This window comes from Scyliorhinus torazame, chromosome 1 (genome assembly GCF_047496885.1).
Source record: "Scyliorhinus torazame isolate Kashiwa2021f chromosome 1, sScyTor2.1, whole genome shotgun sequence".
NCBI lineage: Eukaryota > Metazoa > Chordata > Chondrichthyes > Carcharhiniformes > Scyliorhinidae > Scyliorhinus > Scyliorhinus torazame.
The window spans coordinates 419,466,412-419,492,246 of record NC_092707.1 but is presented as its reverse complement, the minus strand read 5'-3'; the positions used below and the strand labels follow the sequence as shown (position 1 = coordinate 419,492,246).

The 25,835-nt window shown below is 52.4% G+C and overlaps 1 protein-coding gene across 1 annotated transcript in view; it reads left to right on the top strand.

Annotated features, from left to right (window-relative positions):
• LOC140428647 (junctional adhesion molecule C-like) overlaps positions 1 to 25,835 on the top strand; it is a 148,594-nt gene that overhangs the window by 6,397 nt on the left and 116,362 nt on the right. The window contains exon 2 of the mRNA XM_072515329.1: positions 11,057 to 11,359. Within this exon, the coding sequence (XP_072371430.1) occupies positions 11,057 to 11,359 (303 nt within the window). The remainder of the gene's footprint in view (positions 1 to 11,056; positions 11,360 to 25,835) is intronic.

The window sequence follows — 25,835 nt, the reverse complement described above, 5'->3', positions numbered from 1 at the left end:
TACAGCAGTGTGTGTGGATCGGGGATTTACAGCAGTGTGTGTGGATGAGGGATTTACAGCAGTGTGTGTGGATCAGGGATTTACAGCAGTGTGTGTGGATCAGGGATTTACAGCAGTGTGGGTGGATCAGGGATTTACAGCAGTGTGTGTGGATCAGGGATTTACAGCAGTGTGTGTGGATGAGGGATTTACAGCATTGTGTGTGGATCAGGGATTTACAGCAGTGTGTGTGGATCAGGGATTTACAGCAGTGTGTGTGGATCAGGGATTTACAGCAGTGTGTGTGGATCAGGGATTTACAGCAGTGTGTGGGGATCAGGGATTTACTTGTGTGTGGATCAGGGATTTACAGCAGTGTGTGGGGATCAGGGATTTACAGCAGTGTGTGTGGAACAGGGATTTACAGTGTGTGTGTGGATCAGGGATTTACAGCAGTGTGTGGGGATCAGGGATTTACAGCAGTGTGTGTGGAACAGGGATTTACAGTGTGTGTGTGGATCGGGGATTTACAGCAGTGTGTGGGGATCAGGGATTTACAGCAGTGTGTGTGGATCAGGGATTTACAGCAGTGTGTGTGGATCAGGGATTTACAGCAGTGTGTGTGGATCAGGGATTTACAGCAGTGTGTGTGGATCAGGGATTTACAGCAGTGTGTGTGGATCAGGGAATTACAGCAGTGTGTGTGGATCAGGGATTTACAGCAGTGTGTGTGGATCAGGGATTTACAGCAGTGTGTGTGGATCAGGGATTTACAGCAGTGTGTGTGGATCAGGGATTTACAGCAGTGTGTGTGGATCAGGGAATTACAGCAGTGTGTGTGGATCAGGGATTTACAGCAGTGTGTGTGGATCAGGGATTTACAGCAGTGTGTGTGGATCAGGGATTTACAGCAGTGTGTGGGGATCAGGGATTTACAGCAGTGTGTGTGGATCAGGGATTTACAGCAGTGTGTGTGGATCAGGGATTTACAGCAGTGTGTGGGGATCAGGGATTTACAGCAGTGTGTGTGGATCAGGGATTTACAGCAGTGTGTGGGGATCAGGGATTTACAGCAGTGTGTGGGGATCAGGGATTTACAGCAGCGTGTGTGGATCAGGGATTTACAGCAGTGTGTGTGGATCAGGGATTTACAGCAGTGTGTGTGGATCAGGGATTTACAGCAGTGTGTGTGGATCAGGGAATTACAGCAGTGTGTGGGGATCAGGGATTTACAGCGGTGTGTGGGGATCAGGGATTTACAGCAGTGTGTGGATCAGGGATTTACAGCAGTGTGTGTGGATCAGGGATTTACAGCAGTGTGTGGGGATCAGGGATTTACAGCAGTGTGTGGGGATCAGGGATTTACAGCACTGTGTGGATCAGGGATTTACAGCAGTGTGTGTGGATCAGGGATTTACAGCAGTGTGTGGGGATCAGGGATTTACAGCAGTGTGTGGGGATCAGGGATTTACAGCAGTGTGTGGATCAGGGATTTACAGCAGTGTGTGTGGATCAGGAATTGACAGCAGTGTGTGTGGATAAGGGATTTACAGCAGTGTGTGTGGATCAGTGATTTACAGCAGTGTGTGTGGATGAGGGATTTACAGCAGTGTGTGTGGATCAGGGATTTACAGCAGTGTGGGTGGATCAGGGATTTACAGCAGTGTGTGTGGATCAGGGATTTACAGCAGTGTGTGTGGATGAGGGATTTACAGCAGTGTGTGTGGATCAGGGATTTACAGCAGTGTGTGTGGATCAGGGATTTACAGCAGTGTGTGTGGATCAGGGATTTACAGCAGTGTGTGGGGATCAGGGATTTACTTGTGTGTGGATCAGGGATTTACAGCAGTGTGTGGGGATCAGGGATTTACAGCAGTGTGTGTGGAACAGGGATTTACAGTGTGTGTGTGGATCAGGGATTTACAGCAGTGTGTGGGGATCAGGGATTTACAGCAGTGTGTGTGGAACAGGGATTTACAGTGTGTGTGTGGATCGGGGATTTACAGCAGTGTGTGGGGATCAGGGATTTACAGCAGTGTGTGTGGATCAGGGATTTACAGCAGTGTGTGTGGATCAGGGATTTACAGCAGTGTGTGGGGATCAGGGATTTACAGCAGTGTGTGTGGATCAGGGATTTACAGCAGTGTGTGGGGATCAGGGATTTACAGCAGTGTGTGTGGATCAGGGATTCACAGCAGTGTGTGCGGATCAGGGATTTACAGCAGTGTGTGTGGATCAGGGATTTACAGCAGTGTGTGGGGATCAGGGATTTACAGCAGTGTGTGGGGATCAGGGATTTACAGCAGTGTGTGTGGATCAGGGATTTACAGCAGTGTGTGGGGATCAGGGATTTACAGTGTGTGTGTGGATCAGGGATTTACAGCAGATTGTGGGGATCAGGGATTTACAGCAGTGTGTGTGGATCAGGGATTTACAGCAGTGTGTGTGGATCAGGGATTTACAGCAGTGTGTGGGGATCAGGGATTTACAGCAGTATGTGTGGATCAGGGATTTACAGCAGTGTGTGTGGATCAGGGATTTACAGCAGTGTGTGGGGATCAGGGATTTACAGCAGTGTGTGTGGATCAGGGATTTACAGCAGTGTGTGTGGATCAGGGATTTACAGCAGTGTGTGTGGATCAGGGATTTACAGCAGTGTGTGGGGATCAGGGATTTACAGCAGTGTGTGGGGATCAGGGATTTACAGCAGTGTGTGTGGATCAGGGATTTACAGCAGTGTGTGGGGATCAGGGATTTACAGTGTGTCTGTGGATCAGAGATTTACAGCAGTGTGTGTGGATCAGGGATTTACAGCAGTGTGTGGGGATCAGGGATTTACAGCAGTGTGTGGGGATCAGGGATTTACAGCAGTGTGTGGGGATCAGGGATTTACAGCAGTGTGTGTGGATCAGGGATTTACAGCCGTGTGTGTGGATCAGTGGATTTACAGCAGTGTGTGTGGATCAGGGATTTACAGCAGTGTGTGGATCAGGGATTTACAGCAGTGTGTGGGGATCAGGGATTTACAGCAGTGTGTGGGGATCAGGGATTTACAGCAGTGTGTGTGGATCAGGGATTTACAGCAGTGTGTGTGGATCAGGGATTTACAGCAGTGTGTGGGGATCAGGGATTTACAGCAGTGTGTGGGGATCAGGGATTTACAGCAGTGTGTGTGGATCAGGGATTTACAGCAGTGTGTGTGGATCAGGGATTTACAGCAGTGTGTGTGGATCAGGGATTTACAGCAGTGTGTGGGGATCAGGGATTTACAGCAGCGTGTGTGGGGATCAGGGATTTACAGCAGTGTGTGTGGATCAGGGATTTACAGCAGTGTGTGTGGTTCAGGGATTTACAGCAGTGTGTGGGGATCAGGGATTTACAGCAATGTGTGTGGATCAGGGATTTACAGCAGTGTGTGTGGATCAGGGATTTACAGCAGTGTGTGTGGATCAGGGATTTACAGCAGTGTGTGTGGATCAGGGATTTACAGCAGTGGGTGGGGATCAGGGATTTACAGCAGTGTGTGGGGATCAGGGATTTACAGCAGTGTGTGTGGATCAGGGATTTACAGCAGTGTGTGTGGATCAGGGATTTACAGCAGTGTGTGGGGATCAGGGATTTACAGCAGTGTGTGGGGATCAGGGATTTACAGCAGTGTGTGGGGATCAGGGATTTACAGCAGTGTGTGTGGATCGGGGATTTATAGCAGTGTGTGTGGATCAGGGATTTACAGCAGTGTGTGGGGATCAGGGATTTACAGCAGTGTTTGTGGATCAGGGATTTACAGCAGTGTGTGTGGATCGGGGACTTACAGCAGTGTGTGTGGATCAGGGATTTACAGCACTTTGTGTGGATCAGGGATTTACAGCAGTGTGTGGGGTCAGGGATTTACAGCAGTGTGTGTGGATCAGGGATTTACAGCAGTGTGTGTGGATCAGGGATTTACAGCAGTGTGTGTGGATCAGGGATTTACAGCAGTGTGTGGGGATCAGGGATTTACAGTGTGTGTGTGGATCAGGGATTTACAGTGTGTGTGGGGATCAGGGATTTACAGCAGTGTGTGTGGATCAGGGATTTACAGCAGTGTGTGTGGATCAGGGATTTACAGCAGTGTGTGTGGATCAGGGATTTACAGCAGTGTGTGTGGATCAGGGATTTACAGCAGTGTGTGTGGATCAGGGATTTACAGCAGTGTGTGGGGATCAGGGATTTACAGCAGTGTGTGTGGATCAGGGATTTACAGCAGTGTGTGTGGATCAGGGATTTACAGCAGTGTGTGTGGATCAGGGATTTACAGCAGTGTGTGGGGATCAGGAATTTACGGCAGTGTGTGCGGATCAGGGATTTACGGCAGTGTGTGGGGATCAGGGATTTACAGCAGTGTGTGGGGATCAGGGATTTACAGCAGTGTGTGGGGATCAGGGATTTACAGCAGTGTGTGTGGATCAGGGATTTACAGCAGTGTGTGGATCAGGGATTTACAGCAGTGTGTGTGGATCAGGGATTTACAGCAGTGTGTGGGGATCAGGGATTTACAGCAGTGTGTGTGGATCAGGGATTTACAGCAGTGTGTGTGGATCAGGGATTTACAGCAGTGTGTGGGGATCAGGGATTTACAGCAGTGTGTGGGGATCAGGGATTTACAGCAGTGTGTGTGGATCAGGGATTTACAGCAGTGTGTGGGGATCAGGGATTTACAGCAGTGTGTGTGGATCAGGGATTTACAGCAGTGTGTGGGGATCAGGGATTTACAGCAGTGTGTGGATCAGGGATTTACAGCAGTGTGTGGGGATCAGGGATTTACAGCAGTGTGTGGGGATCAGGGATTTACAGCAGTGTGTGTGGATCAGGGATTTACAGCAGTGTGTGTGGATCAGGGATTTACAGCAGTGTGTGGGGATCAGGGATTTACAGCAGTGTGTGTGGATCAGGGATTTACAGCAGTGTGTGGGGATCAGGGATTTACAGCAGTGTGTGGGGATCAGGGATTTACAGCAGTGTGTGGGGATCAGGGATTTACAGCAGTGTGTGGGGATCAGGGATTTACAGCAGTGTGTGTGGATCAGGGATTTACAGCAGTGTGTGGGGATCAGGGATTTACAGCAGTTTGTGTGGATCAGGGATTTACAGCAGTGTGTGCGGATCAGGGATTTACAGCAGTTTGTGTGGATCAGGGATTTACAGCAGTGTGTGTGGATCAGGGATTTACAGCAGTGTGTGTGGATCAGGGATTTACAGCAGTGTGTGTGGATCGGGGACTTACAGCAGTGTGTGTGGATCGGGGATTTACAGCAGTGTGCGTGGATCTGGGATTTACAGCAGTGTGCGTGGATCAGGGATTTACAGCAGTGTGTGTGGATCAGGGATTTACAGCAGTGTGTGTGAATCAGGGATTTACAGCAGTGTGTGGGGATCAGGAATTTACGGCAGTGTGTGCGGATCAGGGATTTACAGCAGTGTGTGTGGATCAGGGATTTACAGCAGTGTGTGGGGATCAGGGATTTACAGCAGTGTGTGGTAATCAGGAATTTACGGCAGTGTGTGCGGATCAGGGATTTACAGCAGAGTGTGTGGATCAGGGATTTACAGCAGTGTGTGTGGATCAGGGATTTACAGCAGTGTGTGTGGATCAGGGATTTACAGCAGTGTGTGTGGATCAGGGATTTACAGCAGTGTGTGGGGATCAGGGATTTACAGCAGTGTGTGGGGATCGGGGATTTACAGCAGTGTGTGTGGATCAGGGATTTACAGCAGTGTGCGGGGATCAGGGATTTACAGCAGTGTGTGGGGATCGGGGATTTACAGCAGTGTGTGTGGATCAGGGATTCACAGCAGTGTGTGGGGATCAGGGATTTACAGCAGTGTGTGTGGATCAGGGATTTACAGCAGTGTGTGTGGATCAGGGATTTACAGCAGTGTGGGGATCAGGGATTTACAGCAGTGTGTGGGGATCAGGGATTTACAGTAGTGTGTGTGGATCAGGGATTTACAGCAGTGTGTGTGGAACAGGGATTTACAGCAGTGTGTGTGGATCAGGGATTTACAGCAGTGTGTGTGGATCAGGGATTTACAGCAGTGTGGGGATCAGGGATTTACAGCAGTGTGTGTGAATCAGGGATTTACAGCAGTGTGTGGGGATCAGGGATTTACAGCAGTGTGTGGGGATCAGGGATTTACAGCAGTGTGTGTGGATCAGGGATTTACAGCAGTGTGTGTGGATCAGGGATTTACAGCAGTGTGTGTGGATCAGGGATTTACAGCAGTGTGTGGGGTTCAGGGATTTACAGCAGTGTGTGCGGATCAGGGATTTACAGCAGTGTGTGGGGATCAGGGATTTACAGCAGTGTGTGTGGATCAGGGATTTACAGCAGTGTGTGGGGATCTGGGATTTACAGCAGTGTGTGTGGATCAGGGATTTACAGCAGTGTGTGGGGATCAGGGATTTACAGCAGTGTGTGGGGATCAGGGATTTACAGCAGTGTGTGTGGATCAGGGATTTACAGCAGTGTGTGTGGATCAGGGATTTACAGCAGTGTGTGGGGATCAGGGATTTACAGCAGTGTGTGTGGATCAGGGATTTACAGCAGTGTGTGGGGATCAGGGATTTACAGCAGTGTGTGTGGATCAGGGATTTACAGCAGTGTGTGTGGATCAGGGATTTACAGCAGTGTGTGGATCAGGGATTTACAGCAGTGTGTGTGGATCAGGGATTTACAGCAGTGTGTGTGGATCAGGGATTTACAGCAGTGTGTGTGGATCAGGGATTTACAGCAGTGTGTGAGGATCAGGGATTTACAGCAGTGTGTGTGGATCAGGGATTTACAGCAGTGTGTGTGGATCAGGGATTTACAGCAGTGTGTGTGGATCAGGGATTTACAGCAGTGTGTGGGGATCAGGGATTTACAGCAGTGTGTGTGGATCAGGGATTTACAGCAGTGTGTGTGGATCAGGGATTTACAGCAGTGTGTGTGGATCAGGGATTTGCAGCAGTGTGTGTGGATCAGGGATTTACAGCAGTGTGTGGGGATCAGGGATTTACAGCAGTGTGTGTGGATCAGGGATTTACAGCAGTGTGTGGGGATCAGGGATTTACAGCAGTGTGTGTGGATCAGGGATTTACAGCAGTGTGTGGGGATCAGGGATTTACAGCAGTGTGTGGGGATCAGGGATTTACAGCAGTGTGTGGGGATCAGGGATGTCCTGTCGGACAGACTTTGAAATGATGACCGGCTCGCTTCTCTGGAGAAAACCAATCTTGAGGTTTGTCAGATTGTGGTGAATGTGTTGCTGGAACAATTCACCAGGTGCATATCTGTGTTACGCTGTTGCTCATGTGGGCTCCCCCTATGGACCGTTGTAAGGTATTACCTATGATGTCGCATGTTGGGGCCCGACCCTCAGACTCACCGGCCCGCAGACCCCGCAGTGTGGCAGCGTGTCTGCCGACTCCGCCCCCCCCCCCCCCCCCCCCCCCCCCCCGGACGCGTCATCGGTCTCGTGTAGTCCGTGGGGACAGTCATCTTCCAACCCACCCAACGTGGGCGACCCACGTGCGACTGACGGGAGCTGCCATCTTGGACCCAGCACCTCCGACCACGCCGACTACCCGCAACTCCGCGCGGTCACCCTTGACCCAAACACCTCCGGAGCTCTATGATGACCGTCCGGGTAAACGGACACGAAACGCCCTGCCTCTTCGCATCCGGGAGCACCGAGAGCTTCATTCACCCAGACACGGTAAGACGCTGCTCGCTCCCGATCTTCCCGACACATCAAACCATCTCCCTCGCCTCCGGGTCGCACTCGGTGCAGGTCCGGGGGTGCACTACCACAACCCTCGCAATACAGGGCGCCGAGTACGGCAATTTTAAACTTTATGTACTCCCCGACCTCTACGCTCCTCTCCTATTGGGACTGGATTTCCAATATAACCTCAGGAGCCTGATCCTGAAGTTCGGCGGGCCCCTACCCCCACTCACCGTATGTGGCCTTGCGACCCTAAAGGTCGACCCTCCCCCGCTCTTCGCAAACCTCACCGCCGACAGCAAACCAGTCGCCACCAGGAGCAGGCGGTGCAGTGCCCAGGACAGGACGTTTCTCAGGTCCGAGGTCCAGCGGCTCTGGAGGGAGGGGTTCATCGAGGCAGCAATAGCCCCTGGAGAGCTCAGGTGGTGGTCAGGACCGGGGAAAAGAACCGGATGGTTGTAGACTACAGCCAGACCATAAACCAGTATACGCAACTCGATGCGTACCCCCTCCCCCGGATAGCGGACATGGTGAATCAGATCGCACACTACCGCGTGTTCTCCACGGTGGATCTGAAGTCTGTGTACCACCAGCTCCCAATCCGCCCGGAGGACCGCCACTACACGGCGTTTGAGGCAGACGGCCGCCTCGTCCACTTCCTCCGGGTCCCCTTTGGCGTCACAAACAGGGTCTCGGACTTCCAAAGAATGATGGACCGAATGGTGAACCAGTGCGGGCTGCGGGACACATTTTCGTACTTGGACAACGTCGCCACCTGCGGCCACGATCAGCAGGACCACGATGCCAACCTCCAGAGATTTCTCCAAACCGCCCGAACCCTTAACCTCACTTACAACAAGGAGAAATACGTTTTCCGCACAACCAGTCTAGCCATCCTCGGCTACGTCGTGGAAAACGGGGTCCTAGAACCCGACCCCGACCGTAGGCGCCCCCTCCTGCAACTCCCCCTTCCCCACTGTCCCAAGGCCCTGAAGAGGTGCCTCGGGTTCTTTTCATATTACGCCCAGTGGATCCCCAACTATGTGGACAAGCACGCCCACCAATCAAGGCCGCCACCTTCCCACTGGCGGCTGAGGCCCTCCAGGCCTTCAGCTGCATCAAGGCGGACATCGCCAAAACTGCGATGCGCGCGGTGGACGAGTCCGTCCCCTTCCAGGTGGAGAGCGACGCCTCAGAGGTCGCCCTCGCCGCTACCCTCAATCAGGCAGGCAGGCCAGGAGCAATTTCTTCACGAACCCTCACCACCTCCGAAATTCGATACTCCTCAGTCGAAAAGGAAGCCCAAGCATAGTGGAAGCCGTACGGCACTGGAGACACTACCTCGCTGGTAGGAGGTTTACCCTCGTCACTGACCAACGATCGGTTGCCTTCATGTTCGACAATACGCAGCGGGGCAAGATCAAGAATGATAAGATCTTGAGGTGGAGGATCGAACTCTCCACCTATAACTACGATATAGTGTATCGTCCTCGGATGCTCAACGAGCCCCCAGATGCCCTGTCCCGCGGCACAGTGCGCAAGATGGTCGACTCCGTGCTATCTACGATGACCTCTGTCACCCGGGGGTCACCCGGCTTCTCCACTACATCAAGACCCACAACCGGCCCTACTCCACCGAGGAGGTCAGAGCCATGACCAGGGACTGCCCAATCTGTGCGGAGTGCAAGCCGCACTTCTATCGACTGGATAAGGCCCACCCGGTAAAGGCATCCCGGCCCTTTGAGCGCCTCAGTATCGATTTCAAAGGGCCCCTCCCCTCCAACAACTGCAACACATATTTCCTCAACATCACTGACGAGTTCTCCCGCTTCCCCTTTGCAATCCCTTGCCCCGACATGACCGCGGCCACCGTCACCCTGTTCGGTTTCCCCACGTACGGTCACAGTGACCGGGCCTCGTTGTTCATGAGCGACGAACTGATTCAGTACCTGCTCAGTAAGGGCATCGCCTCGAGCAGGACCACCAGTTATAGCCCCAGGGGAAACGGGCAGGTGGAGAGGGAGAACGCGACGGTCTGGAAGACCGTCCTCCTGACCCGACAGTCTAGGAATCCCGCAGTTCCCCACTGGCAGGAGGTCCTCCCCGACGCACTCCACTGTATTAAGTCCCTACTTTGCACGGCCACAAACGAGACCCCTGATGACCGCCTATTTGTTTTCCCCAGGAAATCCACCTCCGGGGCCTCGCTTCCATCCTGGCTGAAGACACCGGGGCCCGTCCTGCTCCGCAAACACGTCAGGAGCCATAAGTCCGACCCCCTGGTCGAGAGGGTCCAGCTCCTACACTCCAGCCCCCAGTACGCATACATCGAACACCCCGACGGCCGACAGGATACGGTCTCCCTCCGGGACCTGGCACCCGCAGGTTCCACCGCCACCCCATCTTACCCTGCCCAACCTACGCTGCCCAGTGCCCCGCCCCTACATGGCACCCACACCCCCTCCCGCCCGATCTTATCCCCTTCTCCGACCCACAGGAATGAAGCTCCAGAAGACACGCTCCCGGAGCCCACGTCTGTGCCCGCACCGGCGACTTCACTACCCATGCCCACACGGATGAGTTCGACGCCCGGGCCAGCTGCGATACCAGAGCTTCGGCGATCACAGCGCACAATCCGTGCGCCGGACAGGCTGAACTTATGAACCCTTCACCCCCGCCGGACTTCATTTTTTTAACAGGGGGTGAATGTGGTGACTGTATTGCTGTAACAATTCACCATGTACATATCTGTATTACGCTGTTGCCCATGTGGGCTCCACCTATGGACCATTGTAAGGTATTACCTATGATGTAGCATGTTGGGGCCTGTGCGGGCTCCGCCCCTGGCTCCACCCCTTGAGGGGAGGTATAAAGAGCAGTCGCCCTGTAGGCAGCTCCCACTAACAGATCAGTCGCAGGCAGGCACTGTTCTAGTTGATTAAAGCCACAGTTTACTTCTACTCCTGTTTCGTGTGAATTGATGGTCGCATCACAGATTCCAGCATTTTTATTCCCAGTTTTCCTGATTAAAGCAGCCAATGGGACAATTGCCTGTTCTGCTGCCCAATACTGAACGAGCCATTGTGTAAACAGACTAATATATAAATTCGGAGCAGGGGTAAGGGTCTGGGTGCCCACACTGATATCGCTCTCTCAGCATCCTCACATGGTTTAGGTGCAGTGAGGCAGGAGACATCACAGCGACTGACCGTCACCCTCACAAACTCTACACACATAGAAAACATCACCACCCCCATCCCGCTGCCCACACTCAGGCTGCTGTCGGATCATCAGTTATTCCCAAGATTGATTTGAATTTTTAATGTTTCAGGAATTGCGGAGGATCCAGTGATCATCCTGAGTCCAAACGTGATCATTGTCCATCAGGGGGGCTCGGTGCAATTGCAATGTGCATTGGTGAATGGCAGCGTGGACAACACTAATGTCCAGTGGAAAAAGTACAACCAGGACCTGGGCATCAGTGAGAAATTTCAATCTTCCACAGATCCCAAATACAACAGTTACATTCTCACCATCCGGAATGTGCAGAAAAATGATGCTGGAAACTACAATTGTGAAATTACAACAAAATCTCAAACCATCCGTGGAAATACAATTCAGATAGATGTACGAGGTAAATATACTTTTCTCAATGACACGCTGAGATTCAATTATGAGAGTGTGAGTGACCGTGAGAGAGTGAGTGTGAGAGAGAATGAGTGAGAGAGAGTGTGTGTGTGCCCGTGAAAGTGAGTGAGAGAGACTGAGTGAGAGAGAGTGTGAGTGTGATTGTGAGAGAGTGAGTGTGGGAGTCAATGAGTGTGATTGTGAGAGAGTGAGTGTGAGAGAGAATAAGTGAGAGAGTGTAGGTGTGACTGTGAGAGAGTGAGTGTGAGAGAGAATGAGTGAGCGAGAGTGTGAATGTGACAGAGAGAGTGAGTGTGAGAGAGAATGAGAGAGAGAGTGTGAGTGTGACATTGAGAGAGTGAGTGTTAGCAAATGAGTGAGAGAGTGTGAGTGTGACATTGAGAGAGTGAGTGTGAGAGAGAATGAGTGAGAGAGAGTGAGTGTGACTCTGAGAGTGAGTGTGAGAGAGTAAGTGTGACTCTCTGTGAGAGTGAGTGTGAGAGAGAGTGTGTGAGAGAGAGTGAGTGTGACTGTTTGTGAGAGAGTGAGTGTGAGAGAGAGTGAGTGAGAGTGAGTGTGAGTGTGACTGTGAGAGAGTGAGTGAGAGAATGAGTGAAAAAGAATGTGAGTGACTGTGAGAGAGTGTGATTGTGACTGTCTGCGTGTGAGTGAGAGAGAATGAGTGAGAGTGTGGCTGTGAGAGAGTGAGTGTGAGAGAGAATGAGTGCGAGAGAGTGAGTGTGACTCTGTGAGAGTGAGTGTGAGAGAGAACGAGTGAGAGAAAGTGTGACTCTCTGTGAGAGTGATTGTGAGAGAGAACGAGTGAGAGAGTGAGTGTGACTGTTTGTGAGAGAGTGAGTGTGAGAGAGAGTGAGTGAGTGAGTGTGAGTGTGACTGTTTGTGAGAGAGTGAGTGTGAGAGAATGAGTGAAAAAGAATGTGAGTGACTGTGAGAGAGTGTGAGTGTGACTGTCTGCGCGTGAGTGAGAGAATGAGTGAAAGAGAGTGGCTGTGAGAGAGTGAGTGTGAGAGAGAATGAGTGCGAGAGAATGTTACTGTGTGTGAGAGTGTGAGTGTGAGAGAGAATGAGTGCGAGAGAATGTTACTGTGTGTGAGAGTGAGTGTGAGAGAGACTGAGTGAGAGAGAGTGTGAGTGTGATAGTGAGAGAGTGAGTGTGAGAGAGAATGAGTGAGAGAGAGTGTGTGTGTGCCCGTGAGAGAGTGAGTGTGGGAGACAATGAGTGTGATTGTGAGAGAGTGAGTGTGAGAGAGAATAAATGAGAGAGAGTGTAGGTGTGAGAGAGTGTGACTGTTTTTGAGAGAGTGAGTGTGAGAGAGAATGAGTGAAAAAGAATGTGAGAGTGACTGTGAGAGAGTGTGAGTGTGACTGTGAGAGAGTGAGTGAGAGAGAATGAAAGAGAGAGTGTGAGTGTGACATTGAGAGAGTGAGTGTGAGAGAGAATGAGTGAGAGAGTGAGTGTGACTCTGTGAGAGTGAGTGTGGGAGAGAACGAGTGAGATAGAGTAAGTGTGACTCTCTGTGAGAGTGATTGTGAGAGAGAACGAGTGAGAGAGAGTGAGTGTGACTGTTTGTGAGAGAGTGAGTGTGAGAGAGAGTGAGTGAGTGAGTGTGAGTGTGACTGTTTGTGAGAGAGTGAGTGAGAGAATGAGTGAAAAAGAATGTGAGTGACTGTGAGAGAGTGTGAGTGTGACTGTCTGCGCGTGAGTGAGAGAATGAGTGAAAGAGAGTGGCTGTGAGAGAGTGAGTGTGAGAGAGAATGAGTGCGAGAGAATGTTACTGTGTGTGAGAGTGTGAGTGTGAGAGAGAATGAGTGCGAGAGAATGTTACTGTGTGTGAGAGTGAGTGTGAGAGAGACTGAGTGAGAGAGAGTGTGAGTGTGATAGTGAGAGAGTGAGTGTGAGAGAGAATGAGTGAGAGAGAGTGTGTGTGTGCCCGTGAGAGAGTGAGTGTGGGAGACAATGAGTGTGATTGTGAGAGAGTGAGTGTGAGAGAGAATAAATGAGAGAGAGTGTAGGTGTGAGAGAGTGTGACTGTTTTTGAGAGAGTGAGTGTGAGAGAGAATGAGTGAAAAAGAATGTGAGAGTGACTGTGAGAGAGTGTGAGTATGACTGTGAGAGAGTGAGTGAGAGAGAATGAAAGAGAGAGTGTGAGTGTGACATTGAGAGAGTGAGTGTGAGAGAGAATGAGTGAGAGAGTGAGTGTGACTCTGTGAGAGTGAGTGTGGGAGAGAACGAGTGAGAGAAAGTGTGACTCTCTGTGAGAGTGACTGTGAGAGAGAACGAGTGAGAGAGAGTGAGTGTGACTGTTTGTGAGAGAGTGAGTGTGAGAGAGAGTGAGTGTGAGTGTGACTGTTTGTGAGAGAGTGAGTGTGAGAGAATGAGTGAAAAAGAATGTGAGTGACTGTGAGAGAGTGTGAGTGTGACTGTCTGCGCGTGAGTGAGAGAGAATGAGTGAAAGAGAGTGTGGCTGTGAGAGAGTGAGTGAGAGAGCATGAGTGCGAGAGAATGTTACTGTGTCTGAGAGAGTGAGTGTGAGAGAGAATGAGTGCGAGAGAATGTTACTGTGTGTGAGAGTGTGAGTGTGAGAGAGAATGAGTGCGAGAGAATGTTATTGTGTGTGAGAGTGAGTGTGAGAGAGACTGAGTGAGAGAGAGTGTGTGTGTGCCTGTGAGAGAGTGAGTGTGGGAGACAATGAGTGTGATTGTGAGAGAGTGAGTGTGAGAGAGAATAAATGAGAGAGAGTGTAGGTGTGAGAGAGTGTGACTGTTTTTGAGAGAGTGAGTGTGAGAGAGAATGAGTGAAAAAGAATGTGAGAGTGACTGTGAGAGAGTGTGAGTGTGACTGTGAGAGAGTGAGTGTGAGAGAGAATGAAAGAGAGAGAGTGAGTGTGACTGTTTGTGAGAGAGTGAGTGTGAGAGTGAGTGAGTGAGAGTGTGTGTGAGTGTGACTGTTTGTGAGAGAATGAGTGAAAAAGAATGTGAGTGACTGAGAGAGTGAGTGTGAGAGAGAATGAGTGCGAGAGAATGTTACTGTGTGTGAGAGTGTGAGTGTGAGAGAGAATGAGTGCGAGAGAATGTTATTGTGTGTGAGAGTGAGTGTGAGAGAGACTGAGTGAGAGAGAGTGTGTGTGTGCCCGTGAGAGAGTGAGTGTGGGAGACAATGAGTGTGATTGTGAGAGAGTGAGTGTGAGAGAGAATAAATGAGAGAGAGTGTAGGTGTGAGAGAGTGTGAGTGTTTTTGAGAGAGTGAGTGTGAGAGAGAATGAGTGAAAAAGAATGTGAGAGTGACTGTGAGAGAGTGTGAGTGTGACTGTGAGAGAGTGAGTGTGAGAGAGAATGAAAGAGAGAGAGTGAGTGTGACTGTTTGTGAGAGAGTGAGTGTGAGAGTGAGTGAGTGAGAGTAAGTGTGAGTGTGACTGTTTGTGAGAGAATGAGTGAAAAAGAATGTGAGTGACTGTGAGAGAGTGAGTGTGAGAGAGAATGAGTGCGAGAGAATGTTACTGTGTGTGAGAGAGTGAGTGTGAGAGAAAATGAGTGCAAGAGAATGTGTGTTATTGTTTGTGAGAGTGAGTGTTAGAGAATGAGTGAGTGTGAGGTTTGTGAGCGTGAGTGTGTGAGTGTGAGCGTCAGGGGTAGACTTTCCCCCCTGTTTTGGGCGGGCGGGATTGGCGGAGGAGGAGATCCCAAAATGTATTTTCCACTGACGGAATTTCCCCCACTCGGTTGTGTATGAGAGTGTGAGAGAGAATGAGTGAGAGAGAGTGTGCGTGTGACAATGAGTGTGAGAGAGTGAGTGTGAGAGAGAGTGAGTGTGAGTGTTACTGTTTGTGAGAGTGAGTGTGGGAGAGAATGAGTGAGAGAGAGTGTGACTGTGAGAGAGTGAGTGTGAGAGAGAATGAGTGCGAGTGAGTGTGAGGTTTGTGAGTGTGAGTGTGTGAGTGTGACGGTCAGGGGTAGACATTCCCCCCCCTGTTTCTGGGGGGCAGGATTGGCGGAGGAGATGGGGAGTCGGCGGAGATCCCCAAATGTCTTTTCCACTGACGGGATTTCCCCCACTCGGTTGTCCCCGCCTCCTGCTCGTGATGTAACGGGAACCCTGACATGTAATGACGAGAACTACATTGAAATACATGACCATATCATTAGTGGGCCTTCAGGTCCAGGTACGTTCAAACAGAGTTTGGGGTCTCTGACTCCACCCCCAACTCGGGCAGCGAATTCCAGTCTCCCTCTCCCCTCGGCGTAAAAAAGTTCTTCCTCACGACCCCTCTACACCTTCTATCTTCTTTCTCTTTTGTTTTCTTTTTTGTTTACTTTTTAAGTACTAATTTAGTACCTCTGCCATACCCTCTGCTTCAGTGAGCAGTTTACCCTGCTTGTCCCGATAGGCCCCACTCGATCCTGCACTAATCTTTTACCATTAATATGTTTGAAGAACATTTTGCTCTCTGTTTCAGCACAACCTGCAACCCTTTCCTCTGCTTCATCTTCGCCTTCCTTATTCCAGCCTGAGCCTCGCTCCTGTATTTGAGATACTCTTCCTGATTTCTGTTGCTATTATTATTCTGGCATTATATGCCTCTTTTTTCTTCCGTATTTTATCATCAATATCTTTAATCACGAGGGCGGTACACTGGAGCAGTGGTTAGCACTGTTGCCTCATAGCACCGAGGTCCCAGGTTCGATCCTGGCCCCAGGTCACTATCCATGTGGAGTTTGCACATTCTCCCCGTGTCTGTGTGGGTCTCACCCCCACAACCCAAGAAGATAAGCAGGGTAGGAAAATGTTCTCATAATTAGCAAAAAAAAAGAATTGGGTACTCTAAATTTTTTTTAAATGTCCTTAGTCATCCAGGGTACTCGATCTTTGGACACCCTGTATTTATTTCTCATGGGTACGTACCTAGCTTGCACCCTATTCATCTCTCCTCTAAAGTCTCCCAATTTTCATTCAATGTTCTATCCACTAAAATGCGTTTCCAATCGACCTGCTCCACTTCAACTTTTGGACCCTAAAATCCGCCTTTTCCAGTCTGGGATCTTAATCCGTGACTGATTTTTATCCTTTTCCAACTTAATATTGAATCGTATTATATTATGATTGCTATTTCCCAATTGCTCCCCCAGTCTGACATTCTCCACCTGCCCTGCCTCATTCCCTGGGACCAGTTCCAGCACAGCTTGCTTCCTGGTAGGACTGGAAATGTACTGTTCCAGAAAGTTCTCCGGCACATACGGCAGGAATTTCCCCCCCTCCATGCCCGACACTCTACCCATTTCCCAGCCTACCTTAGGGTAATCCCCATCACAACCCTACTTGTCCTGCAGGTTCCCATAATCTGCCTACAAATTCTCTCTTCCACTTCCTCCCCACTATTTGTTGGTCTGTAGTAAATACCCAACACGCTCTCTGCTCCCTTCCTGGTTCTCACCAATAACCATATCGATTCTAATTCAGGAACCGCATCTCGTCCAAGAGCACTGATACTACCTTTGACCAAGATTTCACCACTTCCCCCCTTTTTACCCACCCTGTTCCGACTAAAAACCACATAACCGGGATGTTCAGTATCCAGTCCTGTTCTGGTCTGAGCCATTTTTCTGTCAATGCGACTATGTCAGATCCCCCAGAACAATATCTGCTTCCAGTAGCCCAGTGCTGTTCACTAGACTCCGTGTATTTACACACAATGTAACCCCGCTCTTACCTCTTTCTTGCCCTTTGGGAGACGACTATTTCTTTGTTCACAGTCAACACTCCAACCCTCTCTCATTTCCTTTTCTCTATTCCCCATCTCTCTTTTGCCCTCACTGCTACTTCTAGAACTGGGCCCATTAGTTAACCCCCCCCCCCCACTGATTTACAAGTTTAAATCCACCCCCACTGCACTATTTACCCTCTCCGCCAGGGGATTGGTTCCATTTCGGGCCAGATGAAGCCCATCTCGTCTAAACAGCTTTCTCCCGTCCCAAACCCTGATCCCAGTCACCCAAAATCTAAACCCCTCCCTTCAACACCATCCCTCAAGCCACGCATTTACCTCCCTGATCTGCCTTTGTCTAAATGGTGGAGCTCGGAGCGCAGGTAGTATTTCTGAGATTACCACCCTGGTGGCCTCGCGTTCCAACCTACTCCCCAACTCCTGAAACTGGGCCTGCAAAACCTCAAAACTGTCCCTCCCCATGTTGTTGGTTCCCACATGAACCACAGCCTCTGGTTGTTCACCCTCCCTTTCCAGAGGTTTGTTCAGCCGATCCATTAGGTCCCAAACCCTGTCACCCGGGAGGCAACTGACCAAACGGGACTCACGATCTCGGCTGCAAACTGGACTGTCTATCCCTCGAAATATTGAGTCGCCCACTACTACCACCTTTCTAACCTGCCTACCAGACTTCCTCTCCTTTCTCAGAGTAACCTCAGGCACACGGTACTACGGTATTCCCGCGAGTCATCCATGCCTGATGCGGTCGGTATCCCACCCCTCCCCTGAAGTGTCGCCGCGTCAGAAGCTCAGAATCCAGCTCATCAACTCAGAGTTGAAGTTCCTCAAGAAACCAACACTCACTACAGACGTGCTCACTGGGAACCACAATGGCGTCCACCAGTTCCCACATCATGCAGGAACAACACATCACTTGACACTCCATCTCTATTTTATTAAATGTGTTTAATTTATTTAGCATGAAAAGGGCCACAGAGATTTCCCTGTCATGGGAGAGCGCGGAATGGGAGTCCAGGAGGTCCAGGGTGTGTCCGAGATGGAGGTAAATAAACACGCCCCCATCAGGTGAGTGGCGCCCTCTAAGAACAGCACCTCTGGGCCGCAGTCCTTGCCCGAGCAACGTCAGGACCAGGCCCATTGGCCAAGGGCAGCTACAGCCAGGTGAGACTCCTCCCCTGAACCCCTGGACGGGGGCGCACAGAGGTGCTGCACCTGTGGTCGGAGAAACCGCAGGGACCAGGAACCCCAAACCAGCCAAGAACGCTTCGCCAGGTCGAGGGACTTCCCCACCTTGAGCCAGGGCTTTCAACCTGGCTCAGCCCGATGAGTGCATGTCGGTAAACCTCATCGCCGTGCCGCAGCCTGCCCCCACCACAGAAACAGGAGCAGGAGGAGGCCATTCGGCCCTTCGAGCCCATTCATTCTGATCATGGCTGATCAGAATATATCATTGGTACCAATTCAATAGCCTGATCTCGCTTTCCCCCCCGGATCCTGTGATCCCCTTCACCCTCAGCGCGATATCTAACTGCTTCTTGAAACAATATAATGTTTCGGCCTCAACTACTTCCTGTGGGAGTGAATTCCACAGGCCGACCACTCTCTGGGTGAAGAAATGTCTCCTCATCTCAGTCCCAAATCGTCGACCCCAATTCATCTGAACTCCAGCGAATACAATCCTAACCAATTCATTCTCTCCTCATGCGTCCAAAGTGCTTTGTGGTCAGAGTGCCTTGTGGTCAAAGTGCCTTGTGGTCAAAGTGCCTTGTGGTCAAAGTGCCTTGTGGTCAAAGTGCCTTGTGGTCAAAGTACCTTGTGGTCAAAGTACCTTGTGGTCAAAGTGCCTTGTGGCCAAAGTACCTTGTGGTCAAAGTACCTTGTGGTCAGAGTGCCTTGTGGCCAGAGTGCCTTGTGGCCAGAGTGCCTTGTGGTCAGAGTGCCTTGTGGTCAAAGACTCTTGTGGTCAAAGACTCTTGTGGTCAAAGTACTGTTTGGTCAGAGTGCCTTGTGGTCAGAGTGCCTTGTGGTCAGAGTATCTTGGGGTCAGAGTACCTTGCGGTCAGAGTGCCTTGGGGTCAGAGTGCCTTGCGGTCAGAGTGCCTTGTGGCCAGAGTGCCTTGTGGCCAGAGTGCCTTGTGGTCAGAGTGCCTTGTGGTCAAAGACTCTTGTGGTCAAAGACTCTTGTGGTCAAAGTACCTTTTGGTCAGAGTGCCTTGTGGTCAGAGTACCTTGTGGCCAGAGTGCCTTGTGGTCAAAGACTCTTGTGGTCAAAGACTCTTGTGGTCAAAGTACTGTTTGGTCAGAGTGCCTTGTGGTCAGAGTGCCTTGTGGTCAGAGTATCTTGGGGTCAGAGTACCTTGCGGTCAGAGTGCCTTGGGGTCAGAGTGCCTTGCGGTCAGAGTGCCTTGGGGTCAGAGTGCCGTGGGAGCTGACTGTCACCAAGGGCAGACATCGATGACGAGGTTCGACTCTGTCTCCAGTGTGTCAGCACAGCCTCTGGAAGCGAGTGTTTGAGCACCAGGACCTCAGACGAGGCACCAAGCTGATGGTCCACAGAACAGTGACAGCCACCCTCCTGTATGGTTCAGAGACGTGGACTATGTACAGCAGGAACTGCAACACGCTGGAGAAGTACCACCAGCGCTGCCTCTGCTAGATCCTGCAAATCTATTGGTCGGATAGGCACACCTCTCGTCAATGTTCTCACTCAGGCCAATGTCCCCAACATCAAAGCATTGACCACCTCGATCATCTCCGCTGGGCTGGCTACAGCACTGACCATCTCGATCATCTCCGCTGGGCTGGCTACTGCATTGACCACCCCGATCATCTCCGCTGGGCTGGCTACAGCACTGACCACCTCGATCATCTCCGCTGGGCTGGCTACAGCATTGACCACCCCGATCATCTCCGCTGGGCTGGCTACAGCATTGACCACCCCGATCATCTCCGCTGGGCTGGCTACAGCATTGACCACCCCGATCATCTCCGCTGGACTGGCCACAGCACTGACCACCCCGATCATCTCAGCTGGGCTGGCCGCAGCACTGACCACCTCGATCATCTCCGCTGGACTGGCTACAGCACTGACCACCTCGATCATCTCCGCTGGACTGGCCACAGCACTGACCACCTCGATCATCTCCGCTGGGCTGGCCGCAGCACTGACCACCTCGATCATCTCCGCTGGACTGGCTACAGCACTGACCACCTCGATCATCTCCGCTGGACTGGCCACAGCACTGACCACCTCGATCATCTCCGCTGGACTGGCCACAGCACTGACCACCTCGATCATCTCCGCTGGACTGGCCACAGCATTGACCACCCCGATCATCTCCGCTGGGCTGGCTACAGCACTGACCACCCTGATCATCTCCGCTGGGCTGGCCGCAGCACTGACCACCTCGATCATCTCCGCTGGACTGGCCACAGCACTGACCACCTCGATCATCTCCGCTGGGCTGGCCGCAGCACTGACCACCCCGATCATCTCCGCTGGGCTGGCTACAGCACTGACCACCTCGATCATCTCCGCTGGACTGGCCACAGCATTGACCACCCCGATCATCTCCGCTGGGCTGGCTACAGCACTGACCACCTCGATCATCTCCGCTGGACTGGCCACAGCATTGACCACCCCGATCATCTCCGCTGGGCTGGCTACAGCACTGACCACCCTGATCATCTCCGCTGGGCTGGCTACAGCACTGACCAACTCGATCATCTCCGCTGGGCTGGCTACAGCACTGACCACCCCGATCATCTCCGCTGGACTGGCCACAGCACTGACCACCTCGATCATCTCCGCTGGACTGGCCCCAGCAGTGACCAACACGATCATCTCCGCTGGGCTGGCTACAGCACTGACCACCCCGATCATCTCCGCTGGGCTGGCTACAGCACTGACCACCCCGATCATCTCCGCTGGACTGGCTACAGCACTGACCACCTCGATCATCTCCGCTGGACTGGCCACAGCATTGACCACCCCGATCATCTCCGCTGGGCTGGCTACAGCACTGACCAACTCGATCATCTCCGCTGGGCTGGCTACAGCACTGACCACCCCGATCATCTCCGCTGGACTGGCCACAGCACTGACCACCTCGATCATCTCCGCTGGACTGGCCCCAGCAGTGACCAACACGATCATCTCCGCTGGGCTGGCTACAGCATTGACCACCCCGATCATCTCCGCTGGGCTGGCTACAGCACTGACCACCCCGATCATCTCCGCTGGGCTGGCTACAGCACTGACCACCTCGATCATCTCGACTGGGCTGGCCATAGCACTGACCACCCCGATCATCTCCGCTGGGCTGGCTACAGCATTGACCACCCCAATCATCTCCGCTGGGCTGGACACAGCATTGACCACCTCGATCATCTCCGCTGGGCTGGCTACAGCACTGACCACCCCGATCATCTCCGCTGGACTGGCTACAGCACTGACCACCTCGATCATCTCCGCTGGACTGGCCACAGCATTGACCACCTCGATCATCTCCGCTGGACTGGCTACAGCACTGACCACCTCGATCATCTCCGCTGGACTGGCCACAGCATTGACCACGTCGATCATCTCCGCTGGGCTGGCTACAGCACTGACCACCCAGATCATCTCCGCTGGGCCGGCTACAGCACTGACCACCCCGATCATCTCCGCTGGACTGGCCACAGCACTGACCACCTCGATCATCTCCGCTGGGCTGGCTACAGCACTGACCACCCCGATCATCTCCGCTGGGCTGGCCGCAGCACTGACCACCCCGATCATCTCCGCTGGGCTGGCTACAGCACTGACCACCCCGATCATCTCCGCTGGACTGGCCACAGCATTGACCACCTCGATCATCTCCGCTGGGCTGGCTACAGCACTGACCACCCCGATCATCTCCGCTGGGCTGGCTACAGCATTGACCACCTCGATCATCTCCGCTGGGCTGGCTACAGCACTGACCACCCCGATCATCTCCGCTGGGCTGGCTACAGCACTGACCACCCCGATCATCTCCGCTGGGCTGGCTACAGCATTGACCACCTCGATCATCTCCGCTGGGCTGGCTACATCGTCCACATGCCTGATACGAGATTCCCGAAACAAGCTCTCTCCTGGGAGCTTCGACATGGCAAGCGAATCCCAGGGGGGGCAGAGGAAATGCTTCAAGGCACCCTCAAAACCTCCTTGGAAACGTTTAACATCTCCGTCAACACTTGGGAATCTCCTCCTGGGAATCTCCTTAAATTTACTCAATGTCCCGACGTGCACCGCACTCTGGGGCAGCGAATCCCACAGATCCATGACCCCTTCAGAGAAGTAGCTGGTTTAGCACAGTGAGCTAAACAGCTGGCTTGTAATGCAGGACAAGGCCAGCAGCGCGGGTTTAATTCCCGTACCGGCCTCCCCGAACAGGCGCCGGAATGTGGCGACTAGGGGCTTTCCACAGTAACTTCATTGAAATCTACTTGTGACAATAAGCGATAGAAAAAATAAAAATGAAGAAAAGTAATTTCTCTGCATCTCTGTTTGAAATCTGCTCCCCCTCAGCCCAAAACTGTGACCATAGGACTGTCGGAGATCACTGGAAACTGATATTGCTGGGTAGTTATTCTGCAACTAATACTCCAGGATATTACTCTGCAGTTAATACTCCTGGGTATTACTCCATATGAACACAAGACCATAATACATCGTAGCAGAATTAGGCCACTCGGCCCATCGAGTCTGCTCCGCCATTCAATCATGGCTGACATTTTCTTACCCCATTCTCCTGCCTTCTCCCCATAACCCCTGATCCCTTATTAATCAGAAAGGGAGGCGAAGAGTAGGTGGCTTTTTCCCAGGGTGGAATTGACAATTACAAGGGGGCACAGGTTCAAGGTGAGGGGGGAAAGGTTCAGTGGAGATGTGCGGGGGAAGTTTTTTACACAGAGGGTGGTGGTGGCCTGGAATGCACGGCCAAGTGAGGTGGTCGAGGCAGATACGTGAGCGACCTTTAAGACTTATCTGGATAGGCACATGAACAGACGGAGTATAGAAGGATACAGGCGGTTGGTCTGGATAGGACACGTGATTGGCGCAGGCTTGGAGGGCCGAAGTGTCGGTTCCTGTGCTGATCCAATAACCGCTTAAAAGGGATCGGTCTTACGAGGAAAGGTGGAGGGAGCTAGGGCTTTTCTCTTTGGAGCGGAGGAGGATGAGAGGCGACTTAATAGAGGTTTATAAGATGATGAGGGGGATAGATAGAGTGGACGTTCAGAGACTATTTCCTCGGGTGGATGTAGCTGTTACAAGGGGGCATAACTAGAAGATTCAGGGTGGGAGATATAGGAGGGATGCCCGAGGTAAGGTCTTTACTCAGAGAGTGGAATGGACTGCCTGCTGTGAGAGTGGAGGCGGAATGCTGTACTGTGGAATGGGCTGCCTGCTGTGACAGTGGAGGCGGCATGCTGTACTGTGGAATGGGCTGCCTGCTGTGAGAGTGGAGGCGGAATGCTGTACTGTGGAATGGGCTGCCTGCTGTGAGAGTGGAGGCGGAATGCTGTACTGTGGAATGGGCTGCCTGCTGTGAGAGTGGAGGCGGAGTGCTGTACTGTGGAATGGGCTGCCTGCTGTGAGAGTGGAGGCGGAATGCTGTACTGTGGAATGGACTGCCTGCTGTGAGAGTGGAGGTGGAATGCTGTACTGTGGAATGGGCTGCCTGCTGTGAGAGTGGAGGCGGAATGCTGTACTGTGGAATGGGCTGCCTGCTGTGAGAGTGGAGGTGGAATGCTGTACTGTGGAATGGGCTGCCTGCTGTGTGAGCGGAGGCGGAATGCTGTACTGTGGAATGGGCTGCCTGCTGTGAGAGTGGAGGCGGCGTGCTGTACTGTGGAATGGACTGCCTGCTGTGAGAGTGGAGGCGGAATGCTGTACTGTGGAATGGACTGCCTGCTGTGAGAGTGGAGGCGGAATGCTGTACTGTGGAATGGGCTGCCTGCTGTGAGAGTGGAGGCGGCGTGCTGTACTGTGGAATGGACTGCCTGCTGTGAGAGTGGAGGCGGAATGCTGTACTGTGGAATGGACTGCCTGCTGTGAGAGTGGAGGCGGAATGCTGTACTGTGGAATGGACTGCCTGCTGTGAGAGTGGAGGCGGAATGCTGTACTGTGGAATGGGCTGCCTGCTGTGAGAGTGGAGGCGGAATGCTGTACTGTGGAATGGACTGCCTGCTGTGACAGTGGAGGCGGAATGCTGTACTGTGGAATGGGCTGCCTGCTGTGAGAGTGGAGGCGGAATGCTGTACTGTGGAATGGGCTGCCTGCTGTGACAGTGGAGGCGGAATGCTGTACTGTGGAATGGACTGCCTGCTGTGAGAGTGGAGGCGGAATGCTGTACTGTGGAATGGGCTGCCTGCTGTGAGAGTGGAGGCGGCGTGCTGTACTGTGGAATGGACTGCCTGCTGTGAGAGTGGAGGCGGAATGCTGTACTGTGGAATGGGCTGCCTGCTGTGAGAGTGGAGGCGGAATGCTGTACTGTGGAATGGGCTGCCTGCTGTGAGAGTGTAGGCGGAATGCTGTACTGTGGAATGGACTGCCTGCTGTGAGAGTGGAGGCGGAATGCTGTACTGTGGAATGGGCTGCCTGCTGTGAGAGTGGAGGCGGAATGCTGTACTGTGGAATGGGCTGCCTGCTGTGAGAGTGTAGGCGGAATGCTGTACTGTGGAATGGACTGCCTGCTGTGAGAGTGGAGGCGGAATGCTGTACTGTGGAATGGGCTGCCTGCTGTGACAGTGGAGGCGGCATGCTGTACTGTGGAATGGGCTGCCTGCTGTGAGAGTGGAGGCGGAATGCTGTACTGTGGAATGGGCTGCCTGCTGTGACAGTGGAGGCGGAATGCTGTACTGTGGAATGGGCTGCCTGCTGTGAGAGTGGAGGCGGAATGCTGTACTGTGGAATGGACTGCCTGCTGTGAGAGTGGAGGCGGAATGCTGTACTGTGGAATGGGCTGCCTGCTGTGAGAGTGGAGGCGGAATGCTGTACTGTGGAATGGGCTGCCTGCTGTGAGAGTGGAGGCGGAATGCTGTACTGTGGAATGGGCTGCCTGCTGTGAGAGTGGAGGCGGAATGCTGTACTGTGGAATGGGCTGCCTGCCTGTGAGAGTGGAGGCGGAATGCTGTACTGTGGAATGGGCTGCCTGCTGTGAGAGTGGAGGCGGAATGCTGTACTGTGGAATGGGCTGCCTGCTGTGAGAGTGGAGGCGGAATGCTGTACTGTGGAATGGGCTGCCTGCTGTGAGAGTGGAGGCGGAATGCTGTACTGTGGAATGGGCTGCCTGCTGTGAGAGTGGAGGCGGAATGCTGTACTGTGGAATGGGCTGCCTGCTGTGAGAGTGGAGGCGGAATGCTGTACTGTGGAATGGGCTGCCTGCTGTGAGAGTGGAGGCGGAATGCTGTACTGTGGAATGGGCTGCCTGCTGTGAGAGTGGAGGCGGAATGCTGTACTGTGGAATGGGCTGCCTGCTGTGAGAGTGGAGGCGGAATGCTGTACTGTGGAATGGGCTGCCTGCTGTGAGAGTGGAGGCGGAATGCTGTACTGTGGAATGGGCTGCCTGCTGTGAGAGTGCAGGCGGAATGCTGTACTGTGGAATGGGCTGCCTGCTGTGAGAGTGGAGGCGGAATGCTGTACTGTGGAATGGGCTGCCTGCTGTGAGAGTGGAGGCGGAATGCTGTACTGTGAAATGGACTGCCTGCTGTGAGAGT